The sequence below is a fragment of the Lepisosteus oculatus genome, chromosome 11, assembly GCF_040954835.1.
Source record: "Lepisosteus oculatus isolate fLepOcu1 chromosome 11, fLepOcu1.hap2, whole genome shotgun sequence".
NCBI classification, from domain to species: domain Eukaryota; kingdom Metazoa; phylum Chordata; class Actinopteri; order Semionotiformes; family Lepisosteidae; genus Lepisosteus; species Lepisosteus oculatus.
Window position 1 is genome coordinate 16,198,848 of NC_090706.1, and position 27,247 is coordinate 16,226,094.

At 42.4% G+C, this 27,247-nt stretch overlaps 1 protein-coding gene across 4 annotated transcripts; it reads right to left on the minus strand.

Annotated features, from left to right (window-relative positions):
* Positions 1-1,860: 1,860 nt before the first annotated feature.
* prkcsh (PRKCSH beta subunit of glucosidase II) lies at positions 1,861-27,046 on the minus strand. Of its 4 annotated transcripts, XM_015349205.2 has the most exons (19): positions 26,678-27,045; positions 24,613-24,673; positions 22,055-22,158; positions 21,520-21,636; positions 20,101-20,196; positions 19,728-19,785; positions 18,922-19,039; positions 18,538-18,667; positions 18,189-18,273; positions 17,710-17,788; positions 17,152-17,238; positions 16,304-16,459; positions 15,584-15,674; positions 9,502-9,571; positions 8,878-8,967; positions 6,876-6,950; positions 6,395-6,494; positions 4,230-4,379; positions 1,861-3,841 (listed from the first exon to the last, which is right to left on the minus strand). In XM_015349205.2, exons 3-18 carry the CDS (start codon positions 22,146-22,148, stop codon positions 4,239-4,241), a joined length of 1,587 nt encoding a protein of 528 aa, XP_015204691.1. In that variant the 5' UTR covers positions 22,149-22,158; positions 24,613-24,673; positions 26,678-27,045; the 3' UTR covers positions 1,861-3,841; positions 4,230-4,238. The 4 variants fall into 4 exon arrangements, with proteins under 4 accessions (XP_015204691.1, XP_006631658.1, XP_069051905.1 ...); XM_006631595.3 differs by lacking the exon at positions 24,613-24,673; XM_069195804.1 differs by lacking the exon at positions 26,678-27,045 and having other exon boundaries at positions 24,613-24,783.
* Positions 27,047-27,247: the final 201 nt, after the last annotated feature.

Genomic DNA, 27,247 nt, shown 5'->3' on the forward strand with positions numbered 1-27,247 from the left:
ACTCTCAGTGGCACATAAGGGAGATGGGGCCCTATTTTGCAGCTGCAGTTTGTCTAAGGAATACACACATTTTTTAGAATGGAGCACTATGCCAAACCCTTGGCAGCACAAGAGTAGTGGATGACCCACATTATACACTACTTTTCCTCTGATACCAGGAATCAGCATAGCATCAGAAGAGATCTGCAATTCGAGACCATTAAAAGTAATCAAGAGTCTTTATCAAATTCATGGCTGCTGTGATGTACGTGTTACAACAAGGAATATGCGCAAGGCTGAGGCATCTGGGGATTGAACATTCAGTTTGCTCGCTCTTCTCCATCAGCTGGCTGATTAAAGTCTGCGGTTATATAAGTGGAATAATAAAAGGGGGTTGATAAATGTTTCAGATCACATCTTGCCCTGCTCTGCATGAGCTCTCCATTCTGATCTACAGCATGACGTGAAACAGACATTTAATTCCCACCCATAGATCTTTCAGTGGAAGAACGACAAAGCATAAAGAATCTTAAAATGCATTTAGAATCACAGTGGATTAACTTTTGGGGTTCCGCTTGCATGTAGTTGTCCTAGGCCTTGCTATAACATAGATGCTCATTTCACTCAAGCCTGAGCTGAGGAGAAGTGAGGGCATCTGTAAACAGTGGAAATGCCAAGCAACTCACCTTTAAGGACCTGGATAATTCAAAAGGAAACATGAGACTATATGCAGTACCTGAGACACGCTCTGTTGCACTATAAACACCATCTGATGTGGTTTTCTCCTTCCATAGAAAATGGCTCATCACATAGCTTGAGCTTTTATACAGAGATACTACAAAGTTTTTCCAAATTTAAACTCCATCATTAAGGAGAGAAAATCAATTGTTCTTCAACTCCCCAAGCGGTGGCCAGGTGGTAGTCAGGGGCTCTCTCAGCTCTTGAGGATATAGCAACTCGCACTGCACAACTGGCCGTGTGCCTGCAGGCTTGCAGTGATATCAGCAAAGGAGGCTTTGCCTCTCCTGTAAGGTGTAGTGGAGCTCCTAGTGTGTGAAATGAGAAGCATGCCAACAAATTTCCAAATTCCCCCCCTTTGGGGTACCAGAGGCAAAAGCAGTCAACATTTCAAGATTGGGAGGGTATATAATATATTTTATTATATACTCACCTAACCTCATTGGAAGTCCTGAGTTTGGAGCAAAGGCAACATAAGTAGCATATGCACTTGTGATGTGCGGGTTGACTCACACCCACGGGTCTGGAGGCCTCAGGTTAAAAAAAAAGATTTTAGATTGGGCCGGGTGGGTGCCGGTAAAAATAACCTGACCCGTGCATCACTGATATGCACACAAAAGAAGGAAATTTAAGTGTTTGTTTACACAAGCAATTCTACTTCTGATCTCATGCTCATGCCATGTTTTTATCATGATACAGAAGATATCCATCAACATTTAATTGTAATGTGGAAAAATGAGATGACCATCTTCCAACGGTCTGCTTTGTTAAAACTGTGCTGTTAGCTTGCACACCTAACCTCTTACCTCTGAGCTACAGTAAGCTCCCATAAAAAATAAATCCTATCCCTGTATAGGGATTCTGCTGACAAAAATCATGCATGCTGACAAAAATGCGCATGCTTGGAAGGCACCCTGATCAACCACAATTTTGAAGCTCATTTTGGTGTTGTTTGGTTTGATCAGAGCTGATCGGAGATCTGTTCCCAAATGATCTAACAGCATGTGACGAAAGAGCCAGGAGCCTTCCTCACGGTAAATTAAAAAATGAACAGGTTGACTCTGCGGGGTCTTACAGTTCCTTCTAACTGTTCTTTAGTCACCCACAAGACTACAGCATTAAAATCCACACAGGCGGAAAAGGTAGGGTGGGTTGGAGACATTTTAATTTTCAAACAAAAAAAAATCAATCATCAAAGGGATGCAATAAGGAAAAAAAACAACAAATGTTAAAATCGGCCTCCAGCCTTAAGTCCCACATCCCTGTTTAAAGATTAAAGCGACCACCACCGTGTTGGTTCTTTTTTCTTCCTCAGAGGAGCAGCACAGTCCCCACAAAACAGAAATACTACAGAGGTATTTATCATTTAACAAGTTAATAGCTCCAGATCACAGCTTCTCCATTTGAAAGAATTGCAATCACACAGCTGATTACAGATTTGACTTTGACAAGAGATTCGAAAACAGATGCACAAAAGAGCACGGAACTGACAGCTGGAATTAACTGAAAAAAAGTTATTGAGGTCAAACCAAGTGCTGACATTAACCAAAGTTATGAACATCTGATATTTCACAGTGCCCGCACTATCCAAACCATTAAAATAAGCTGTTTTAAGATATCAATTAAGCACAATGGATCTAAAAAATCTTCAATCCGCTAAATAAGAATATGAAAGCACAAAGAATTTACATATGGAGACTGCCATTGAGCTTGTGAAAAAATAAGCACTACAGTCCAGATTGACAAGAAAATACAAAAGAACATTGAATAATAAAAATTGGTTAATGGTAACATGCTCTGCAAAAGAACGTCAGTTTCAGGACAGGTCTAACACAGATCACAGGAGCAACCAAGACATACCTGCAAGTTTCAAATGCAGTTTCGAAAGCTGTAGCAATAAGCAGATGACCAAACCAGTGCTCATCAGAAGAGGATACACAAACTATGGAAATCGAACACAGCACTGAATTCCAAAACCACAGACCAAAGTGATAGAAGGATAAGCAAGCAGACAAGCAAGCAAGATGTGTTTTTGCAAAAAAAAACCCAACTTATTTTATTGTGCTTTTAGAAAAGAAGAAAAGCGTGATGTGTTGAAAAGCTGTTTGTTTTATTGATTACAGAAAACACTATGATGTTTATAGACAGGTGCCTTTCAGGCTTTACTTGAGTTAACCACTGTATTAACAGTATTGCCTACTGTATATCCCCTGTTTATCATACATCAGAAGCATGGCAAGTTCAAAATGCAGTGATTCACTTTCTGTTCTGACTGACTACAGTTAAGGTTTTATTGATCAGCTGTTGATAATTAATCTGAAAGATCAGGGCAATTTAACATCCTTTTCAACTCCTAAAAAACTAGCAAATTCAATAAACGTTCCCGTGTTTCAGGAGTTCTTGTATGACCAGTAAACTACGTATGTTTAGAAACTGGCTATTACATATTGTGAACTTTTGCAACACTGGACTGAAAACTCACATGATCAAGAATCTGCCCAATGGCAAAACAAGACGGTACAAGGAGTTCAAAGGTCACACTGACCCTAACATGTAAAACCCAGAGTTATCCTTACGGCAAAAGTTCAACTGGAAGCTCAGATGGAAATTGCCAATAACCGATGAGTCAGTGATATAAAATACAGCAGTTACTTCTTGAGAGAAGAAAAAAAAACCATTTGTAACGGAAAGTCATGTCATTCTGAGACAAAGTGAGAGGGGACAACAGAACCAGTTTGACGAGCTATAATTCCATTCAGGCTGCACACTGAACAAACACAGCCTTTTATCAGACCACCAGAGTGACCAGTCACAAGCCTGGTGGATGGGCTTTCCGTATCAAAGGGCTCTTTTGTGTTTCTTGATTTTTCTACAGGATAAAAAAGGAAACAAAAAATATTCCCAGACAAAGAGCTACCCACATCTCCAGGACCCAACCCCTCGGCCACTGTGCACACCGTGCTGGGGGACGGATCACCTTGTCCGGAAGCTGGGAATGATGACTTTTTGACATTAGGTGGCTTGTGTTTGTTTTTTTTGTTAAAATGAGAAAAAAAAGATCAAAACATCTTCACTTCTGTTTTTTTTTTTCAGTGTTACACCCGGTCCAATTTTTTTTGAAGTCCTGTAGGAGAAGAAAAATAGTTTCGGGTTTTAATGCACCCTTGTTTTTTCTTAGGGTTTTTTATTTTTTATTTTGTACGGGACGCGCAGCACATGCCATTCAAAATAAAAAAAAGTGCATGAGCAGGACCACATTTAACAGTGAGGTTGAAGTCAATTAAAATGAAATCAGTTAATTCTAGGGCTATCATTGCAAATGAGATCCTTAAAATTAAACCGTAAAAAACAAGCAGCGTCTACTTGAATCAGCTGAAACTGTAAATGAGGAAGCGCAGTGATTTTCCACACGCAATAAGTTGTCACTTGCCATTGTCAAGTGCTTGTGTGGTTGAACCCTTAGCAGGGTTCTAGTTCTAGGCCGCAGTTTAAACCCTCTTAAGGATACTCACCACTCCAGCCTAGAATTCATCATGTGGGAACAGATCAGGGTGCTGGGGCTCCTGGCAGATGGCAGGGGTGGTGAACTCCATGAGGTATTCGCAGCGGCTGGGCTCAGTGGTGGACACCACTGTAGTCTCCTTGCCGCAGGTGAGTTTGACCTGCCCACAGAGAGACCTGGTCACTACCATGACCACCAGGAATTTGATCCAAACCACAGGTTTGTACACACAGATACAGGACTGAATGCTGCATTGGTTTCAAAGCACTCGCTCCCATTTTTAATAGAATTTCTATCGTGGAGGAAAAGGGGAAGGTCAGTCCCTCATTGCTCGGCTAGCTAGATGCAAAAGCAGAGCAGGACTGACAAGTAATGACGGGCGCTGAGCTTCGTTTGGTAGGCCAAATTATTACTCCCCCGTGTGTAATCATCTGCGATTAAATGCTCCAATGTACAAACCTACAGAAAACTGCAAAGGCTTTGATGTCTGTCTCTTTTTTCTGTTAGTCACCAGTTTCTTTTGCCCACATTCAGTTTATTCAATTTTATAAAAACCTTGCTCTGTTCTCTCAATGCATGAAAATTAAAAATCCTTCAACTCAGCGCTTATATTCATTGCTGTCATCTATAATGCACCATACATCTGAATGCTTTGTTCTTTTAATGCTATCTATAGAGCCCTACTTAATTCGTAATATTGTGGCAATTGCAGATCCCACAGTATTAGGCTTCAACTACAACTTCTAACAGACTACTAGGACAGCAATAGACAGCACAAACCTGCTGCAAGCAATACCTCTGCATTTTACAGCATCTCTGGGCTCGACGCTTACCCGAGAGCCACATTATCAGTTGCTGGAACAGGCAGTGCAGCCTAGTTATTACTGACCTCCCTCCATAACTAGAGCAGAAGGATTCATGTCAGGCTGTTGGAATATCTAGGTATTTTAAGCTTCCTGAATGTCAGATCTATTACACCAGCAATACATCCAGTCAGACATCCCATTTTCAGAAAAATAAAACTTAACCCAAAAAGATACACCCCATTTCTTCTTTCCAGTGACATTTCATTAGACCATAGACACAAGGTGTGTGTTAATAAGTACTGAAATACACAGAGACACAAAGATGCGGAGATGAATCTTATATTAATGGTAAAACACCAGCTGACTGTTATTTGATTTGAAATTTGATGTATTTTGCACTCATTAAAGTATTCTTACATGCGGAAACACCTTTGGAGAAACTTCTTATTTTCTTTTCAGTGCTTACTTACAGCAGAACACTAAAGGTGACACAAAATAATGCTTCAGTGTGTTCATTTCAGCTAGTTTTTTTTTTGCACTATAACTTAATTTAAAATATATGATTGGATTTGGTAAATTCCCACACTGACAAAAGAACTATTTATTTTCTGCTTTTCTTCCTTTCCCATAGCGTTTTTATACTGGTATATTCATATATTGTACACCTATACTTTACGTAGGGTCTTAACCATATAGCTTAATATTGACTGCTTGTAGTGCCTTTGTCTTGCACAGCTATACAGTGACTTTATGAAATGTATTGAGATGGTGCCTGAGCTGTAGCATTGGGGACATAACAAGCTTCAAACAGCCAATCCTTAGAGCCGTGGTTCGTAACCTTTACCACAGCCTGCACCCCTTTGGGTCTCAAAATCACTGAAAGTAGGTTAGTTCTTTAAACCTAAGATATTTCAAAAACTATAGAATGAAAGAAATTGAATTATATATTTTACTTTTACTGCAAATTTGAAATACATGAAAAATTACACACTTTAGGTTTACCTTAACATACGTAGGTTTAATGAAAAAAAGTAGGTGGGCTTACATGCCTGTGCTTAGTTTGCGTTTTCGATTTACCTGTTAAAAAAAAACTGTCATGTCTTGTACCCCCAGAAATGGTATATCACACTCCCAGGGGATGCGTGCACCCCAGAATGTGAACCACAGCCTTAGAGCAGGTGAAAGTGCACAAAAGGGACAAGGCCATTTTCAGCACTTAGTAGCTAATCAGCCAAACGGATCTCCTCCAGGAGTTCCCTGAAAGAATTCAGGGTATCGGTTTTGACAACATGGTCAGTTAGCTTGTCGCCTACTCTCACAACCCTTTGTGTAAAAGCACGTTCATGTACTTTCCACTTGTGTCACTCACCACAGTAGACCTATTAGGCCCTTGCCAGCAGCCAGTACCATGCTCATACTTCATCACAGAGTATTTCTTATCTTCTGGGCCAGCCCATAAACCCCAGGACCTAAACGCAGGAGACATACAGACAACAGTACAAATGACGGCTTGATTATTCTTCCACCACGGCGTCACACAGGACGAAAAACGTGTAACCTGCTCACTCCAAAATGAAGCTCTTTTAAGGCTAAAATGATGCTGCAATTTTTTTATGATATTGTGCCAATGGATGGAAAAGGATAAGAAATGCCAATTTATGGTGACCTATCAGAAGAGCTGGACTGGGGCTCTCCAGAACCTGGACTGGAGACCCCTGTCCTACGGTTTATAATCTCACTGTAACATTCTGTGGTCTTAACCACCAACCTATGAAGGCTTCATTATCAGTTGCACTAATGACATGCGGATAAGAACTCGCAATACTCTGAAAGACTGGGGAAAAACTCACCCCAGGTTTGTTTCAGATCCCCCGTATTTCGATTTCTGTGATACGCGGTTGAAGGGGCATAGCCTGTAGATGTACCTGAGAAGAGTGAAGAGTGAGAAAAGGCCTTGGATTCATTCATTGTTTTAACTGCAACTTCTGAAAAACTTGTCATGCTAATGCTCAGGTTTTTGTTAACCTAGTTTGTGACTATGATTTAATATAACTTGGCTTTGCTTTTAAACGAGGAATAAAAGTGTTCTCATTAACTCCATGATATAATTTGTTAAAACGCCCAAAACAAAAAAGTGTTTTGCAGGTTGCCCATGATTCAGTTCTGCAGTAGAAGCAGAAGAGAGAAAACTGGGATACTGGGAAGGAAGAATTCAGCACCAAAGGCCCCAACTGACAACTCTTTTAAATTTTATAATTAACACATAGTGCAGGCACTAAAAAAAGGCTGAGCTGGCTGAAATCCTTAAATTCTGGGAATTCCCTCAAGTTCCCTGGGCTTTTCGTCAGCTTCTTAGTGCTTAATTTATAATGGATTACCAAAGGGACTTATTGTAAAAAAACAAAAACAAAGCAGACCTGGCAAGTGAAAGCAGTATTTTAGATGCACAAAGAGGGGCCTGCTGTACCTAAAATAAGTGTTAACAATGACCAAAAGAAAATAAAGGAATCTAGGCTTCCTTTGTAGTCATGAGCTCCTCTACCTCCTCTCCTCCACACACACCCCCTTTCCTCATGTGTCACTCTGTAACGCGCGGCTGATAGCAGCCCACCAGAGGCCTGTAGCCTAGCAACCAGCCTCCCGCAGCCAGCAGGGACCCTCATTGAGAGTCAGAACCCAGCTCTGCTGCTCACACCTTAGCAGCACACAGCACACAGCACACAGCACACAGCACACAGCACACAGCACACAGCACACAGCACACAGCACACAGCACACAGCACACAGCACACAGCACACAGCACACAGCACACAGCACACAGCACACAGCACACAGCACACAGCACACAGCACACAGCACACAGCACACAGCACACAGCACACAGCACACAGCACACAGCACACAGCACACAGCACACAGCACACAGCACACAGCACACAGCACACAGCACACAGCACACAGCACACAGCACACAGCACACAGCACACAGCACACAGCACACAGCACACAGCACACAGCACACAGCACACAGCACACAGCACTCTTCGGCCTCTCAACATTACACAGTTCACTCTCTGACCTCGACTCCACACCGTGCCTGTGCCTCTACAAAGAGCAGTTCGCGCACACACCTCAATGCCGCACATTGCCTGTACGCACGCAGGCCTCGACAACACATTCATCTAGCTCTTAATTACACCCGTATACAGCACACCCATATTCAGACATGTTGTCTTCCACACAAAAAGACAAGAGTTGCATTAGACTATTCTTCTACTGGGATTCAGTTTACAAGGGAAGTTAAAAATTAGCAGCTGCAATGATTTTATTAGTCACCTTGCAATTTCAACTTTTCAATTAGGCAGAAACAATGCTTCTGCCCCAGCTGTAAAATCAAAAGAAAACAAACACTAGCAGTGGTTATTAATTTTCTGTAAGTCAGCATTACTCTAACTCCCCCCTCAAAATAAACATTCCAAAGAAAACTAAAAAATAATATCTACAGCTAATTTCTTAAAAGCTCACCAACTCACTGAATGAGTCTTACTCAATTCTTTCAAAAGCCCCATTTATTTCCCCAGTTTCCTGTAGGCCACATTTTTGTTTTCCTTTTTTCCCCACTGCCTTTTCAACATGTGTATAATTTTAACATCTCCCAGTTTTGCTCTGTCAGCCTTTTGTTCCAAGATGCAAGCGACTGATTAACTGCTCCGCTGTCTTCTGTGATTTCTGTGCATATGATTTGTCAAAATTCCCCCAAAAGAATTCTAAAGAAGAATAGGGGGGGGGAAACTTTGACTCTCAAGAGAAGCAGAGGAGAAAGTACTCAAACTTGCTGGTAGAATACATACTCGCCGGTGGTGAGCTCATAGCATTGGTTGTAGAGGTAGGAGAACTCCGCGCTCGGCCCAAAATCAAAGGAGATCTCCTTTTCCAGGCTCCTGCACAGGATGGGGAGATATACAAGCATCAATAACCAAAACACCAAAAACCACAAATGAGTCTGTGTGTTATTCACAGATTCCTTGCTACTTCTACCAACCCCCGTCTCAAGCTAAGCCTTTCCAACTTCTCCCCTGTTCCCAGGCAGATACAAAAACTCCTTAAAGACCGCATTCATAAGCTACAGACAACATCAAAATGTGAAAAAAACAGTCAATTACAAGTATAAAAAAGTACAAGATATAACAGGTCACAAAGAATGAGAATAAGGTCCTGTTTAAATGGACCTTTTGGTCCGTAAATGAATTACTATTTAATCAAATCCTGATCCGCTCTCAAAATAATGCAGGTATCCAAGATTAGGTGTGTTGAGCAAATTTGCTAATTCTTTAAAACAATCATTTGTGCAACTTTTTAGTCTTTAGAAAAATTGTTTACTGGGGAATTTATTTGATGCACACTAGAAACTGCTACTTTCAACTGCTCAAAACGCTCAAAGGCTGAAAAACAGAGGAGACATCAAATCTATATACTTGATCTGATCTTCCACTTCGCGAAGACCCTTCTCGGCTTCATTGAAATCATCGCGGGCCTTCTGGGCAGCTAGACAGGGAAGGAGCACAAAATACAAAACTTGCGTCATGAGAACAGAAATGTGTTCTTATTTTCTACAAACAGATGAGAGCTGGGAAACCTTTTTACAATACAGGGAAAACAGTTTTTTTGAATTCCTGCACCTGGACGGAATAAGCACTCTGTGCGCTACTAGAATCATAAGAGACCATTGTAAATCAAATAAAATTTTACAGCTGTGCCCCATTAGTGGCTTTCTTTAGGACCTTTGTTTCATTAAAAAATGTCATTTAAACAGCTGAAGAACAAGTAGCTCCATGACCTCTCTGCAAAACCACATGCACAAGACAAGAAAAAAGCACAGCCCCACGTATGACTCCTGGAAAAAAAAGCTGTGTTCTGTCGCAAAGGCACCTGGAAATCTAGGGCACGAGAAAGGAGAGACACAGATTCGGCTTTGAAGAATGCATTAGATGCAATCATTGGGCAATTTGCTGCATCCATCTCCGTTATCTGTAATGGGCTCTCGCTTCTCTGATCAGATCTGTCCAAAGCCATACAGACAGCTCCTTATCAGCATCTGGGCGGAGAGGGAGCCGTGCATTAAGTTCATTGATTTTTATGGCTTATCTGTAATATGACACATGAAAAGCTGCTGGACTGGATGTTCCACAAAGCTGCACCATTGGTTCTGATCCGAATTGTGTCAGTGGTGAGTGAAGCCACTAAAATCAAAAGCAACCACCCCCATATAATCTCTGCAGCAAACATCTGCTAGCAACGTATACACTGGAGATGGCAAATCACGAAGTGGAGATAGAGATATCTGTACTATCAAACATTTCTAGCTGCAAATAAAGAAATTCCTAACCCATATATAAGGTACTTTGTTTGCTCTTAATGGCAACACAATCTTGTATAGTCCCTTTCATTCAGAAAGATGCCAAAACAGTTAGCCAAGCAGGTGGGGACTTGTTATATTCACCATCAGAGTACAGCATCCACATCGCTGGGGACGTCTGGCTAGACTGGACAGAGCACAAGCCTGAACTGGAAGCTAGTGTTCCTTGTAATAATACAGCCACCTCTAAAGACCACAAGTGGTCAAGTTAACAGGACCACAATTATAGAAGAACATCAACCTCTTGAACTACAAAGTGACCTCTCACCATACTGAAGCACTGCATTGGACATTTTGGTCAAAAACATCAAATGATGGCCCACCTGCATCACTCCACACACTGAAATAAACCGATTTTCATTTAAGGTCTCCCATCCTACTACTGCCCAATTCCAGCTATCAAATTAAGTCCTAATTAAATTCTAACTAATTAACAATCCTCCTCAGGGGTTGAGGCTAGAAAGACAGAAACACCAAAAAAAATTAAAAGCATCAGGAGATATGCATCTTTTGAGATGATAATTGTAGACTCAGTTTACAATATTTCTTTTTATTTTGTATCATTAGGAGGTTTTCTTTTGCTGAAATGGCAACAAACCCAGTATGGAAAATGTTTTAGGAATTTTCACCCTTTCAGCCTGAAGCACGATGCTTAATGGCAAGTATAATGACCTGTGTTCACATGGGTTTCCTCTGGGTACACTGGTTTCCTCCAAAAACATACTGGTAGATTATCTGGCTTCTGGGAAAATTGACCCTGGTGTGATGGTGTGTGCATGTGTGTCTGTTTGTCTGCCTTGCAATGGCCTGGCATCCCGTCCAGGGTGTACCCTGCCTTGCACCTGCTGCTTGCCGAGATATGCTCTGGCTCCGTGCCCCTGCATTGGAAAAAGCTAGGTTAGAATGGATGGATTTAAAATGACAAGACCTGCTAAAGTCTGTATGGGCAGAATGGGCAAATCCCAAACCCACAGGGACAAATCTTCCTACAAACCCCTCAGCTTCTTAAAAAACCTGCCGGGCTGGTGCAAAATCAGGTCTGCTGTAATCCTGTGTTTGTTGTTAATACCTGCCTAGACCAGCCTAAAACGGTTTGAAAACTAGGGATGGCTTTAGAAAAAAGTGCCCCTGTGGATTACAAAACACTGAGTGCCTGTGTGTGTGCGAACTGCAGCGTGAGGCGTCTGGGGACAGGAGAAACTCAAATCAAAGGAACTCCAATATCTTTTGTTCCCCGACACTGAGCCCGCTCTCTTCTTTATCTTCAGCCTCCATGCACACCACGGAGAAAGAAGGTCAGCTTTTGTGGCGCACTGGAAAAGCAGCAGCAAAATTTAGGGGGAAAATAAAAAAGAGAAACTGGGAGATAAGAACAAGGCTGCCTATCAAAGCCCTGATAACGATCAGCCAGTCTAAGACAGGAATAGATGAGAGCTGTCAATCTGGCTCTGCTGCGGTTCTTCAACTCATTCTAAGTATGTGCAAAGAAAGGTTGTTTCTGTAATATAGCTGGCATATGCAAATTTTCATTTTACACTGTCTGTATTTATTTTCTGATGCCGAGGAGGAAACAGTGGCTCTAGACACAATCAGACTGTCACCAAAAAGCCCAATATCCCCAATATATTCTTCTCATTTGTCAGTCAAATCTATGACACGTCTCTATTGAGATCATGAAAAAACTACAATTCTCTTCAGATACAGACTGAGGGGTCAGCAGGAACCCAGTTTCTAACGTCAGGGGACATGGAAAACTGCTTCTGTGGTAAAACCAAGCTAAGGCAAACCAAAGGGCTCAGTTGTTATTAACAGCAGCTTGTTTTGTCTTTGATTCCAAGTTGTCTGATATGGTATTACTGGCTTAACACAAAAAGTTCATACCAGTAAAATAAACACTAGAGGAAACTTTTTGGCCCATTTAAGTCATTTAGTTAGTTGCAGCTAATTGGTCCAAACATCTCTCTTCTTGAAAGACCCAAGGTTTCAGGTTCAATGATATGCCTGGGTAGTTTGTTTCTGATGTCCACCACTCTTTGAGTAAAGATATGCCTGATATTTTCTGTCTGACATACACTTCCCTCATCAAATCCTCTTCACCTGATAATATATGCTCCTATCCTCTGATTCCAGAGCAGCGATGTCTTTTTTGTAGCTTAAATCAAAAGAACAAAACTCTAGCTCTCTACTGACCACAAGATAAACAACTTCACTTTTCACAGGGGAAATCTTTAGCTGTAGAACAAGTTATCCTGCAAACGTCAGTTCAGGGTATGAACACACATGATCAGGTTATTCCCCCATCTGTCTTCTGACTATGCTACCTGTATTCAATTCCCAGAGGAGGACAGACAGGCACCAGAGCTGCTCCTGACAGGGCAGAGTAATGAGTAGGGGAGACCAGCTCCCTTCCTCACGAGGACAAGGGATCAAACCCAGCAAGGGAAGCAGTCCATCAAAACTACCATGTGTGTCATTGGGAAAAGGGTAAAGGAAAGAAAAAACAAATCCTTGCTTAAGAATCCAAGAGTAGCCAACATCAGGAATGAGACCCATCGCACCCCTTGCTTAAATTCAGGGATAAATAAAGACAGGCCGTGTCAGAGAAGACTCCTCTTTCTCTAAGCATTTTGATCTATGACCTTTTTCTGTGAGCAAAGGTAGAAAAACGATGTTAGAGAAATGGGCTAAACGCTGCTGCTCATCAGGGACTGCAGATTTTCAAATAAAGAAACTCAGTTCTCATTCTAATGAGACTAGAATATATGAAGCTTCAGGAAAGATTCATACAGACATTGATATCTTCCTTGAAAGCAAACCCAACCCCCTCCATGGCTCCCTCCTTTTTGCAAATCAAAGCAGCTTTGATTTAGTACTCATGGGATATTTATTTTAAAATTTCTCCTGCAGCAACTGCCAGAAGAAAGGAAAACGAGGAACAAGGTTTTCTTGAATGTGGCTTTAATATGTTCCAAAAAACACAGCTAAGTATTTTATGGTGCTCATAAATGCATTTTTAGGATACCTGAAAGAATTTGCATTCATTTGGCTTTTACAAAAAGTCCAGATGCCAGCTTTACTCTCAATTTACAATGGTTCTTGAATATGCAGACTTTAACCATTAATTGCATTGTATTAATTATTTTCTTTCCCACCTCAATGAGCCTCAGTCATCACTAATGAGCAATTTTACATTGTACAAAATGCTAAATTAGGAGGAGAAAATCTCTGTGCACAACACTAGCAATCTGGGCTTCAGCAAAGTTTGCCAATATACCTCAGCTACTGAATTACAAAAATATGATCTAACAGACAATCTGGTACTTTTGTAAAATATTTTACCCTTCCTTAAATCTGAATTTTGGGAATTTTTGAAGGTCCATTCTCACCTACTACTATTCTAGATGGAGGAGACTTTCAGAATGATGGGGGCCTATCCATGCAGACGGCAAACCACCACAGAAAAAGGCGTGAACATTTCCTTTCTCAAGAGCAGCGAATCCAAAGATATTAGAAGAAACCCCTTTGTCACTTTGTCCACAGCTGGATGCCAATCAAACCATGCCAAATGCAACTTTTTTTTTATTCGCTTCAGCCTACTCTAATTTTAGCTTCACCAGACTTGCCAGCAGAAGGTTCCAAAGTGCATGACTGAGTCTCCATCATCTCTCAAACAGGGCTAAGACAGTCAAGGAGTCTTGAACACCTATCCTTAAGCCAGCCCCTTAATGACTCCATCAGCTCAGTCTGTTGCTAAGAATCCAGTGAACTGCCAGCAGCATTGTGACTGCCCAGGAGTCCAGGAAGAGTCTAATCAACTCTGTGATCTTGCTGTAACCATGTTCTGTTTTGTCTGAGCAGTGCTGTCTGAGAAAGGCCTGCCTGCTGGACAACCCAACTCCTGGATTTCACATTCCTTAAGCAAGCCTTCTGGCTCCCCCTGCTGCACACTGTGGCACACACTAAAAACCGTGCCCAATCCTGGTTCTGGAGGGCCAGTGAGACTGCAGGTTTTCAGTTTAGCTGGTATTAGGCTCCTCACCTTAACTGATGCCTTATTGGCATAATGTGACCAATTTAATGTCTTCTCCCAGCTCTTTAGGTGCTAGTCATTTGAAAAGATCTAGAAAACCAGCAGAAGCACTAGCCCTCCAGGACCTGGACTGGCCATTCCTGAACCACCAACAAAAGCAGCCCTGTGGTATAGTGCTACTCTGGGTGACTATTACTCTTGGGATAGTAGCGTTCATCATTTACCATACCAGCACTCCTTTAATTTCAGTCATGTTTTTGTACTGATTAAACCTGATTTACTATGAAGCAGACTTTGAGCACAAAAAGTGATTAATTGAGCTGTCCAGCCCTAAGATGGCTCAGATGATCAGATTTTATACTGCATCAACAAACTAAACCTGAGGGGATGGGTTAAGTCCATGAATGGCAAAGTCATTAGGTTAAGGTCTGATGGCAAAGTCAAAGAAGACACTGGCCAGACTTTGCCCCCCAAGGTTCCACTGAACTGTGTGCCATTAAAAAACATTGTACCTAAGTCACATTGAAGGAGCAGTCTGCAGAGCTTTTCTTCCGAGTGACTTTGTAAAAAATGCTTTTTTGAGATTCAACACATAAAATGTATTTTCATTGAATATGAGTCATTGTTTGTAGTTGAATCATTGTTAGTTTATGGATGCATTCTTGTATGGGTGCGTTCTTGTAAAATGTATAAAACCAAAGATTTTATGTATCTAATAATATTATGTTCACCTTACATAATTATTTGACAACAGGCACATTCAGCTTAGATGCACAGAGACCTATAGGGATGCGTCACTGCCTATAAGTGTTGTACAATGAAAACTCTGACTTATCTTTTCATCATAGGGAAGCACTCTTACAAAATGAGCACTTCTTACTTCGGGTTATAAAAGATTATACTGGACCATTATCCAATTCCATGTGGCAGTCTTTAAAATGTAGACAGGCAGGGGCCAGTAGCCAGTTTCAGCTCTTACAGTCCGATACCACCAGCCTCTGCTTATCAAGCACAAATGAGCACAAAGAGCAGAACACTGCAAACAGCCTTGCAAAGTTTGGGCTAAAATTTTTTGAGCTTCCCTTACTGGCTCCTCTCAGTGATCACTCACCATCAATGAGAGCCTGTGTTTCTTCATCATAGGGCGGCATGGCTGGCTCCTCTTCCTCTGCCTTCTCTGAAGGGCGTCCTACGGGGGGAGCCTAAGTGAAGAGAAGAAAGAACGCAGCTTTGTGGTTCGAGTGCCATACTTCAAGGAGGCAGATCAATTTTAAACAAGAGGGGCTAAAAGTCGCTGCCGGCAATTCAGAGTTATCAAACCTCTTTCCACTTCACATAAAAAGAGACACCAAACTGCCAGCCCTTCAGACAAGCCACAGTTCACCATGCTTACACAATGGGGCAGAAAAGGAAAACCACTTGAGCTCCAGGAATCAATTCCATCTCAATTTCATGTCTCCCACCTCTGCAGCTGTGCCCAGATCAACAGTTAATTCTCCTTACAAAGCTTTTCGACTACATACAAAAATGACAATATTCACAATGTTGCTTCTTAAATAGTTTTAAACTACACGCAGTGCCTTATTCCCGCTATCCCACACCACAAGCAACAGTGTGATTTCTGAAACATATGCCCCGTCAGGCTGTATTAAATTGATTTAAGAAACCAGATGTCTGTTGTACGCATACAATTAACAGCAATGACAGCAGGCTGCAGTCTGCGGGATCCCTGCGATCTATAATGGAAAAGGCTAAAGGAAAATGTCAGAACTCATTTTAGAGAATGTGACAAGTGTGGTGCTAGCAGGTCACATTTAAAAAAAAAAATCACTTTGTCATCATCTTCATGGTCTTCGTCATCCTCTTCATCGTCATCGTCCTCCTCCTCCTCTCCCCCATCTTCATCGGGATAGTGAGAGTCCGACTCGTTGTCCAAGGAGGGATCCCGGCTCTCCTCTGGTGGGGGTGCCAGGCCTTCATGTTGGGACTGATTACAGAACGAACGAGTTTCACAGCCCATGTCAACACGTGGAAAAACATGCTGCAGCATCATTTAGTCACACAGATACATAGAACAGACCGCCAGCTTCCAAGCATCTGTTCTTCAGCACACAGTTAGGAGCATATTCCAAAAGTTTAAACTTTCCAATCTGACAAATCATTATGTACAATGCCCTCATTTGAAAAATATTCAGATTTTTGTGAAAATCCTCACTTTATAATAAAGACCAGATGGGTAAAGTTCTTAAAATAACAGTGCATGTTGGGAACCTTAACACCTTAATATGAAGAAAGACCCTCAAACAGACTGGGGTTGGGGTAAGAGGGTGCGGATGACTTCACACAAATCAAGGGGGTTTGGCTTGATTTGACAAAGGGATGCACATGAACCTTCATATGCACATGGGCTGTACAACCTAGAAGATCCCTGTCTAAGCAATCAAAATAATCTCCACCTAATGCATCTATATTAATAAAGCACTTCTATGACAACAATCATGTTGAGAACCCTGGCATGAAAATCACACACCCCTTCATTTTATCTTTTAAAAAAGAAATTTTGTGAACTCATAACCCACTAAAAAAAAACAAACGGCAGAAAACAGGGCAATAAAAAAAAAGAGGTACTCTACAACCCCTCTGGGAAAAATCAGTAAGAATTATCCAGACCTTCCTCACCTCGGATTTGTACTTGTCTTTGATATTGTTCCACACAGTGTTCTGGAAGGCAGCAGTGTCTACCTGAGTGGATCCCCCTAGCAGTTCCTGTGGACAAATGCACAAACTAATTAACCCACTGGACTACACTTCCCATCTCAAAGATGCTTTTTTTGCACTTCGAAATGCCAATCCGATGGTCCTGAAATACTCATAGCTCAGACATTTAAACACTTTAGCTGTACAGGGAAATAAAACTCTCAGAAGGCAGGTATTGAAAAGAGTTTATGAAAAAACTATCATTTTAGACATTCACAATAATCGGATAATGAAATAATAACTAACTGAATAACACAAAATAAGAATTTCTTAAACAAGAAACCACACCGCACATGCTTACAATTTACTGCATCTTTCAGAGCTCAGTTTTTTCTATGTCTTGTATGTACATCTTCAGTAAACCTCTCACCAGTGTACAATAAGGCCTTCTGTGTTTTAAACTGGTGCATCATTTTGTGAGAATACCTATAGGAAGATAGACGGAGACTCAAAGACTGGAAGAGGGCTTCCAGCACGTACCTGTGCCTCAGTGTCCGAGAGGGTGCCATCAGAGTCTGGATCCAGCTCCACATGGGTCTGCAGCTCAGACACAGAGACTCTGCAAGGGAAAATAAACATCACAGCTCATCACTGGGCCAGACCATCGAATTTGAACTGCCGCGGCTGCAACGCTTTTGCTTTAAAAGGAAGGATCAGCAATTTCGTGGGTGTTCCTACAGGAAATGATTAGATGTTAATAAGTCAAAAATGCTTTTTCATGTAAAGGAAGCCAACTTAACAGGCTTTCTACCTAGAAACTAGCAGCAGAAAAAAGGCATGTATCAGAACTAAAGATATTGTGAATTAGTAGTTTCTAAACTTCAGTGATGAGACAGTAGTGGACGTGAAAGGCAGTCCTGATCTATTCCACTTCAACTTCCATAGACAGAACAGACAGAAAGAAACAGAACCCTACCATGTAGGCATGGTACCATGCAAGAACTGCCAGAGAAACTTACAGCCCATCAGCGTCATCGTCCAGTTCCAGGAAAACCTCTGCCATCTTGGCCTTTTCCTTTTCCACTCTGAGGCCTTCCTTTTGCTCTGCAGGAAAAACAGAATATAAAAAGTAACATCAATCACCAAAATCAATATTATGCTTTGGGACCTGAGCACACCTGGGACTGCTTAACACATTATGGAAACCGGGCACAGTCTCTTAGTTTTGCACACTGATAGACATTTGTACAAGAAACAGACAGTTATCTTGTATCAGCTAAAGGTTTTATCAGCAACAGGTTTTTAACAGCAATGCTAGATGCTGAAAAAATGCCATCATCTCTATGCGTTTGCCCGTTGCGCACTGACCCTCCCAGGCCTTGAGGTGGCGCTCCCTGGCTTCCTTCTCTGGCTGCTCTGCTGTCTCCTTCACAGTCCGTAAGGCTTCCACCTGCTCCTCTTTCCCTTTTTTGCTCTCCTGCAGCTCCCCCAGCGTCCTCTGCAACACACACAGGTGGCAACATCAGCTGGTTCCACACTCACCCCATTATTTTTTCTGTTAGTGGCGCATTCAAGAGAGGTGTACTTTCACATACAGCTGCAGAGAGAGAGAATCTACCGAGGCAGTCCAGACATTAACAAAACTATTTCATGTTTACTGGAAATATGACAAGAGGACCTGTAAGATCTGACTTAACCCTTGGATGGAGCTGGAGTATCATACCTATTGTAACCCCCCTCCCCAGCCTTCACCTGTTTCTCCTCCCGGCTCTTCTTTGCCTCTTCTATTAGCTGCTGTTTGAGCAGGAACCCCTCTCGAGTGATCTCTCGAATCTTCTCTAGGCTTTCCCTTTCCTTGCGCCCCAGCTCCCTGGGGAAGACCAGTTATCCTTAATAGAAAAGCTCAAAAGAAGCATTTACCATGTCTCGAACATGTGAACAATGCCAGTCTGTAAAGTCAAAGAAACTAGCCCAAACTATGCCCTCTAGTGGATGTTAGTCCACATGGCAGGATCCACAGACCAGGGATCCCCCACTCTCTTCCTTAGAATATACCTTGTAACATTAGCACCTTATTTTAAAATCATTTCCTGTGCGAAGATAGGTTTGAGACATAAAAGAACACAACAAAACAAGAAAAGTTTGGGAAGCACTTGGATAAAGAATTACTTCAATAAAGCATTTTACAAAACCTGGAAAAGTAATATGCAGAATAATGTTCAAAGTAACCTGACATTTACCTTTTCATACTTTTTAGGCATCACATACACAGATTGCATACACTATTTACATCTCAGATTTTTGTCCTTAATATTTTCTAGATATACACAATATACACATTACAACAGAAGTACAACCTGTCTACTTGCTATCAGTTATCTTAATTTCTATGTTAAGAAAAACTGCAATACAAGAAGTAAACTCACATTGCATGAAGTTTATTGCCATAACAACCAATTGCTTAGAATTTGGATGCATGAACGCAAGTCAACAAATTATATTAGTAATAACAGAAAAATAATTGTTTACAGGTAGTGTTGTCTGAAATAAGGACTCACTTGCAGGTGTTTTCACATACAGCTCCGCTGTTGTACTCATCTGTGGTATCACAGCAGTCTGTCAGCAGAACAGAAGAAAACAAATAAAATCACACTGTAAAGAGGAAATGTGGAGAAACATCCCTTGACAGGCTTTACAAAGTAGTAAACATATATTCCTTTCCTTCATTTAACTCACAGTATGAAACCCAACACTTGTAATTAACAATAGTTGGGTAGCATTTCTGTGCCAAGTCTGGAACAGAAACTACTGACCAGCTTCAGGGCATCAGATTGAAACACAGACTCCACTGCAGTCACAAACTGAGACCAGGCTGCAACTTCACAGTTTGTCCACGACTCACGACAGCCATATAGATCCGAAAAGGCTTACCGCAGATTCCATCGTTGACCCGTGAAGAAGGGATAAATTGGGCTTTGTAGCCTGTGTTGGCGCAGAAGAAGTTCCCATTGGGGCAGGCAGACGTCCCTGGAGAGAAATGGAGAGGGAGAGGAGTGGAGAGAGACACCGTCACACTCTCTTCTGGTTTGGCAGCAGCTTGACTTCTGACCAAAAGGCGTTACGGATCAGGTCGGCCCACTCCATTATTGGAGTACAGCTCCCTTCTATTGTCGACATTTTTACAACCTGCTGTATGAGGAAGGTTAGTATTGCCAAAGAGTCATCCTGGATTCTCAAATTTCTCTCCCCTGCCCTCTGGTAAGGTTTATAGGAGCATAAAGGCAAGTACCTCTGCATATGTAAAATAAACTGAACACTTCGAGACAGGTGCTTTATGTAAAGATAAAATCCTCCAAATTCTTGGGATTTATTAAGTGCCTATAAAAGACATTTAGACCAGGAGCTAAAAAGTTTAATCTTTTGTTCCGATGCAAAAATAGACAAAAAACACAGAACTGAAGCAGTGCCAACAATCCAAAAAATAGAGACATCAATGTGAAAAGCTGTAGTGCAGCAGCTCTGACATTCACCTGACTCATTTTTAAGGAATTATATGAGTTCTACCATTTGCATTTAAATAATGTACATAAGACCATAGAGCAGAACTGAGCATTGCAGCATGTTTAAACTGAGCACCAGGGGATATAAGACAATATAGTGATATACTGCAGAGACCTACATCAGACATTTGAGTCTGGAAGTAGTCTAGTGGTAGCAAATGGGAGATACATATCTATCTAATAATAATAAAAGAATGGTCAATGGCCATTTTCCCTTGAAACCTTTGTAGCCCTTTTGGTAGTTTATTTGACCCCAAGATCTCATCGAGCCATTTCTGAAAGAAGCAGGACATTGCCTTCAATAACACGGCTGGGGTGTCATGTTCCAGATTTCCACAATATTGTTTTGTAAAGAAGTGCCTCTTGGTCTCATTTTTAAATGTATCTTTTAAGGAATTAAAACCAACCCAACAGATGAGGTCTAGAAGATTAGGAGACCATTTACTTCCTTTACATCTAAAAGCATTTAATTGTTGAATAATGAAAAATACACTTGCCGGTAGGGATATTATTATCGTTATTGTTTTTAGACTTATTATGCAATTGGTTGTTTTTTCATCTTTGTGTTACTAGAAGAGTTCTGACATAGTGAAGGTGTTGAATGTCGTTTGTATTATGGTATTGCACTGTTGTTGGATTGTATTATTTTTGCATGTTATGTATTTAGGAGCTTTTTGATGCGCAAGACAAATTCCCTTAGGGGCAATAAAGGTTAATTCAATTCAATAGAAGTCTCCATGCCAAACTCAGGTTAGCTGTGCTCAAATCACCGAGTAGGAGTGCGCTATACCTGGCTCATCGGAGCCGTCCTTGCAGTCACAGTAATCGTCATTGACCCGGTCAAAGGAGATGGTCTTGGTACCGTCCAGACATGTAAAGGGCTTGGACTCCTCGTAGAAGTGGCGATCTACCAATGCAGTTGGGGAGAAAAAAACACTGAGGGAGGTGTAGAAAGCATTTTTGCAAATTTGCAACATTTGTGTCCTTGCACACAGCAGAACAGAGAGTGACAACACGACCATTTCTGCAAGACTTCAACTAAAGCACATCTTAATCTCTTTTAAGAAGTATCTGAAATATCTCTACTGCACCTCCTCTGCTATTCCAAGCATTTCTAAATCTAAACTAAACCTCTTTCCCAGGCTTCTTTACAGTCTGACCCTGGCCCCACCCATGTCTTGTGTTTTAACACAGCATCCCCCCCCCGCCAGCCTATCACCAAGGTTGACTCCTCTGCATGAAAAACACTCCAAAAGCAGTGGAAGTCGGAGTGTGCCAGCTGGAATCCCAAGAGCCAAAGCAAAGAGCAGGTGACAGACACTCACTGGTGAGAGGCACCCCCCTGGGTTTCTGTATCTCCACAGCAGCAACCAGCAAGCAGCTCAGGGTTAGGAAAAACACAAGCTGAGAACAGGCCATCTTGCAGCACCTGAAACACACAGAATTTGTTTTAAACAACTGCTTTCTCACTATGCTAACACTTCTAGAATCAGGCTTTCTCAGGCTGCAGCCCAAAAACCAACAGTATGCTTTTTTTCACCCAACCACTCAGTCAGAATGAAATTATTATTCTTTTCTTTTATTAATCAATTATTTTCAACTGCAAACAAGACTCGCACATCCCCTCTTGAATGAATGTGTCAACACATCACGTAGAGAAGTACAAATTTTGAATCGAGTGTTGAGCGCTAGTTGCATCAAAAATCAAGACCATTTAAGGGAGAGATATAAAGGATTACGGCACTCACAAAATCAAATGAGTAAGGGACAACAAAGATCTTTGATGCATTGACAAGCAAACCAATTTATGTGTATATTGGTAGAACTTCAGAGAACTGAACAGCAAGCCAGACTGACCAAATCAGCCTTTAAATTAGCGATTGGTAAATTGGTAAAAATTTGGAAGAGATTAGCCTTGGTCAGTAAATTAGGTAACTCCGTTAATTCAGGATCTGTAATCTTTATGAAGCATAGGATGTCCGTATTTTATTTTTTGTCACTTGCTAAACAACTGCTGTTGAGCAAATCACCTGCTTCAGTTGTCAAAACGCAATTAACCCAACCATTTCGAAACCGATGGGGTGCCCTGTAATGTCTGTAGTTCTCCAGGACCAGGGTTGGAGACCACTGAGCTTTTCTGGGGGTGAGCGTGTGAATAATACACTGCAATTCCTGGGGTCTGAACTGTGTGGAGTGGATATATTCTCCCCGTGTTTGTGTGGGTTTCTCTCACAATCCAAAGGCACACTTGTAGGTTAATTATCTTCTGGGAAAAGTGTCCCCGGTGTGTAAGTTTGTGTCTGTGTGTGCCTGGCGATGGACTCGTGTCATGTCCAGGGTGTATCCTGCCTTGGGATAAGCCTGGTCTCCCCCGCAATCCTGAATCGGATAAAATGGTTAGAAAATAGGTTTTCATTCCTCCTCTGCTCTTAATGACCTAAATAAGCAGATTATTAGGACAAGCTTAATATATTTCGAACCTTTCTTAGGAAGGCCCTACAGAACCTGCTGAATTCTGTCCCTTGAGGACAGGACTTTTGCACCTTAGGTTCAATGCAGATTTCCCTCATCCTGGATTCCCAGTGGCTTCTGGTTTTCCTTCCAACTGAATTTATTAGCTTGCCTCGTTAAGCCCTTAAATCAACCTATTTGGTGTTTTTTAAACTATAATAGTGGAGGGCAGCTCTTGAATTAAATCCATCCATTTTCGATCCTCTTCTTCCAATTCAGGGGGGAACCAGAGCCTATTCCAGCAAGAAATGGGCACAAAGCAGGGTACACCTTGGACAGGACGCCAGGATAGACACACAAAGACTTGCACACACTCACAGCAAGGACACTTTTTGCACAACAATTAACTTACCCGTATGTCTTTGGCCTGTGAGAGGAAACCCATGCGACCTCAGAGAGAACAGACAAACTCCACACAGAGAGCACCCCAGGAACTGAGGCCAAGACACCAACACCGTGAGGCAGCCATGCTCACCACTGCGCTACCATTCCGGACGATTCAATTATTCCGAGAGCATTATTCCTGCGTGTGTCTGCACAGCATTAGTTCAACTAGTAAGAGTTGTTTAGAAAGCTCTAAAAGAGCAGAAATATTAAATTAATCTGAAGCACAGTTCTTCTCATTCTATTTTTTGGAAGCGATGCAGGAAGAATATTTATTTGACTGTGCTGTGAGGATAAACAACACTTGGTTTTTAACTGGTTCAATAAGCCTAATTAAGGGCTCAGTTGAAATTAAAACCGGGACAGACAGAGGCACTCCCGGTCAGGACTGGATTGAGGGAAATGGGTTTGCCAACAGGGGCCACTGACTCGCTGGGCCAATTTACCAAACTACCTCTAATATCCTCAGAGCTCCATCTTTCGAGCGAGACAGGTAAAATTAAAGTCCCGTGTGAAATGAATGGCTCGTGTCCTAGCTCCTACAGGAAAAGCCCAAACCAGTAAAATATAAGAAAAATAGGATGAAGGGGGAATTGCAGATAATCCTATTTCAACCGAGAAGGCGGACCTGCGGTGCAATGAATTAATCTCCGGTCGCGGGAGCAAATGATCAATGTCTCTTAAATGCATTTACAAATGGGTTTGTTCGTCTAACTACTTCCGAAATACATATTGAGTTTGATAACTCTAGTTAATTTGCCCGAGAAAATAATTCCCTGAAATGACAGAAAGAATTGAGGCGATCTTTGAACAGCCACAATCCGGTTCCGCTACCGGTACATTTTGGAGCTCCAAATGTGCCGTTAGGTTTTATTTTCGCGACCGTGTATGACACTAAAACGATATGTCCGTTTAGAATGCTTATACAGCTCATGTCATATTATACGACACACGTTATTTTAAAATAATAAAAAGAAAATCGCTTTACCTCCTCCGCGCACTGTCCGTAACCAGGAAACGACGTCTGCTTCGTACTGGGTTGGCTGAATCTTATTGGTGGAAAAAAAACAGAACGGAAGCGAGGAATGACACCCTGGGAAATGTAGTTTTTTAAGGCAGTTACCCAGCAAGGCATTTTTCGTAAAGAAAGTTCTACGACGATTATTCTTAACTACATTTACTAACATCTCGATAGAATTTATTATCTATTTATCTATTACGTTTTAAAATATTAATAATGAAAACCATACTATGTTATCTACCGAGAGACATCTTTCTCTGATCTGTAAAAACATGTTAGCATGCCTCGAAGACGTGTGTAATTATAGTGTATATTGTATATATTATCTTGTTTTTATGTATTTTATGCAGTTTAGAACCTTGCCGTAACGATTTTGTCAAAGATCGCCTCGTTTTTTCTCTCATTTCGGGAAATCCTTTTCTTAGGCAAAATTAGTTATCAACCTCAGTACTTATTTCAGAAGTCCTTGGACAAACAAAACCCATTTGTAAATGCATTTAGAAGACATTTATCATTTTCTCGCGCCACCGGAGATCAATTAATTGCACCGCAGGTCCGCCTTCTGGGTTAAAACAGGATTAAGTAGTTCAAGTAGGGGGCTGCGTCAAGCATGCGTAGGCTGCAAAGGAACAAGTAATAGGTTTATTCCATGCTGAAAAGAGAAGAAAGAAAACACAAAAAAACACATAAAACAATATATATGTAGAAAAAAAAACTCGAGTGAATCCTAAACCCGAAATTGGTTTATATTTCAATTGCACCGGTTCACTGTCAATTTCTTTCAGAGCTGGGACCCTTGGGACGGGATCTGTAGCTTTATGAAAACACCACTATGCGGAGCAAGGAATGCGGAGGGGTGGGTTTTATGAAGGCCGGGTGTGCGACGCAAGAGGATCATTTCTTTGGCACTCGCTTGGTAGATAAGAGTATCCACCCCTCATCCAACACCACTTCGCCCTGCGGAGGAAGAAGCGGGGGTCTAGCCCGGCAGACAGAGGGCATGAGATCTCCACACAGGACGCCGGCCCATGGCGGGACACACACGCGGGGACAGTAACCAAATCATACAGAAAAATCGCCAAACCGCACGGATGCCTCCCCCCCCCCTCCTTCCCTTAGAAGTTCATTTCGGTCCACAAAAGCCTAGCATTCCTACGAATCCAGTTTGAAGTAGCACTCCTCCAGCAAACCTATTGTAACGCAACGGGGGCTCAGGCGGGCGCCCTTGCCGCATTAGGTCGGCCCCTGCACCGTCCGGGGCTCGAACCCGGGACTTCCGCGTCTCTCTGCAGCGACCTAGCCCCGTGAGCCAAAGAGAGATCTCTCCACAGCCCAGTAGCTGTAGTCCTGCTATCACAGGGAAGGGCGGTGACGTCACCCGCTCTGGTACGCCGGCTCTTACACACAGTGCTTGTCGGCCGTAAGCGTTACACTATTCTGGTCGCAGGGCTCTAACAATGTTGTAAACGGGGTCCGGGGACAGCTGATTTCGGCTCTACCTCGCCCGGAGCAGCTTTTTACTAATACGGTCCCCCCGTCTTTCAGTGTCGATAAAAGAAAGAACGGGATGTCCTATATCTATTTTAATCAAGCATCCACCATCTGCACAATATTATTTAACTACACATTCCTTTAATGTGCTGTTTACATCCTTCCATTTTCTAATCGCTTCAACTACCTCCGGGCTCCAAGGGAAGCAGCGGGCGCAAGGCAGGGTAGCCCCTGGACAGGACGCCAGTCCACCACAGGGCACAAACTGGCACAAAACACAGACACGCACTCGCACTAGGGCCAGAGTTCCCAGAAGGCAATGAATGCACCAGTATGTCTTTGGACTCTGGGAGGAGCCCCACGCGAATATGGGGGGACATATAAACTCCTCACAGACAGCACTCCAGGTCCAGACTTGAACCCAGGGCCCCAGCGCCATCGTGCGGCCAAAACGGGCAACACGGCTGTCTATCACCCTCTATCATACCCCCGTTAAAGGAGGGGGGTCCTAGACAGTTAACACACAGTTACCAGTCGTTACCCCTGTTTGTTTCCCGGTGTACCTCCCCGTCTCTGCTTTCCAGTTTGATAAGGTTCTCCGCGCAGCTGTCAGCTACCACTCCAGAACGGGTTTCTCCCCTTGAGCGGGCACCACATCTGGAGCGCTTCTCCCAGACAGACCCGCCGGGCGTCGTCTGTATTCTGCCCCTCAGCCGCCGAAAGGACCGGGCCCAGTCCGGGAGGCGAGAAAGGCCGCGGGGCCGGTTCGGGTAACTGCGAAGCGGGGGCTGTTGCCGGACAGTCCTCGCGTCCAGGGCCGCTCCCACGGAACGAGCCGTCTCCTCTTTAATCGTGGGAACCTCCAGACACGCTCCTGTTGCGGTGACCCGCGCTCGTTATGTTTTGACCTTACCGGAAACCCACAGGTTTGCCTTGGGCTCACACAAAAGCGTCCGAATTGACCTCACCGGATGTGCGGAGGTGTGAACACGCTTAAACACAGCAGACAACGTGTTGAAACAAAAACGGTCAAACTAAAATCATGTTCAGTGTAATAGTTTGTCACACTCATATCTGTTTTCATATTTGGGTTTCGGTAACAGGTTCTTTA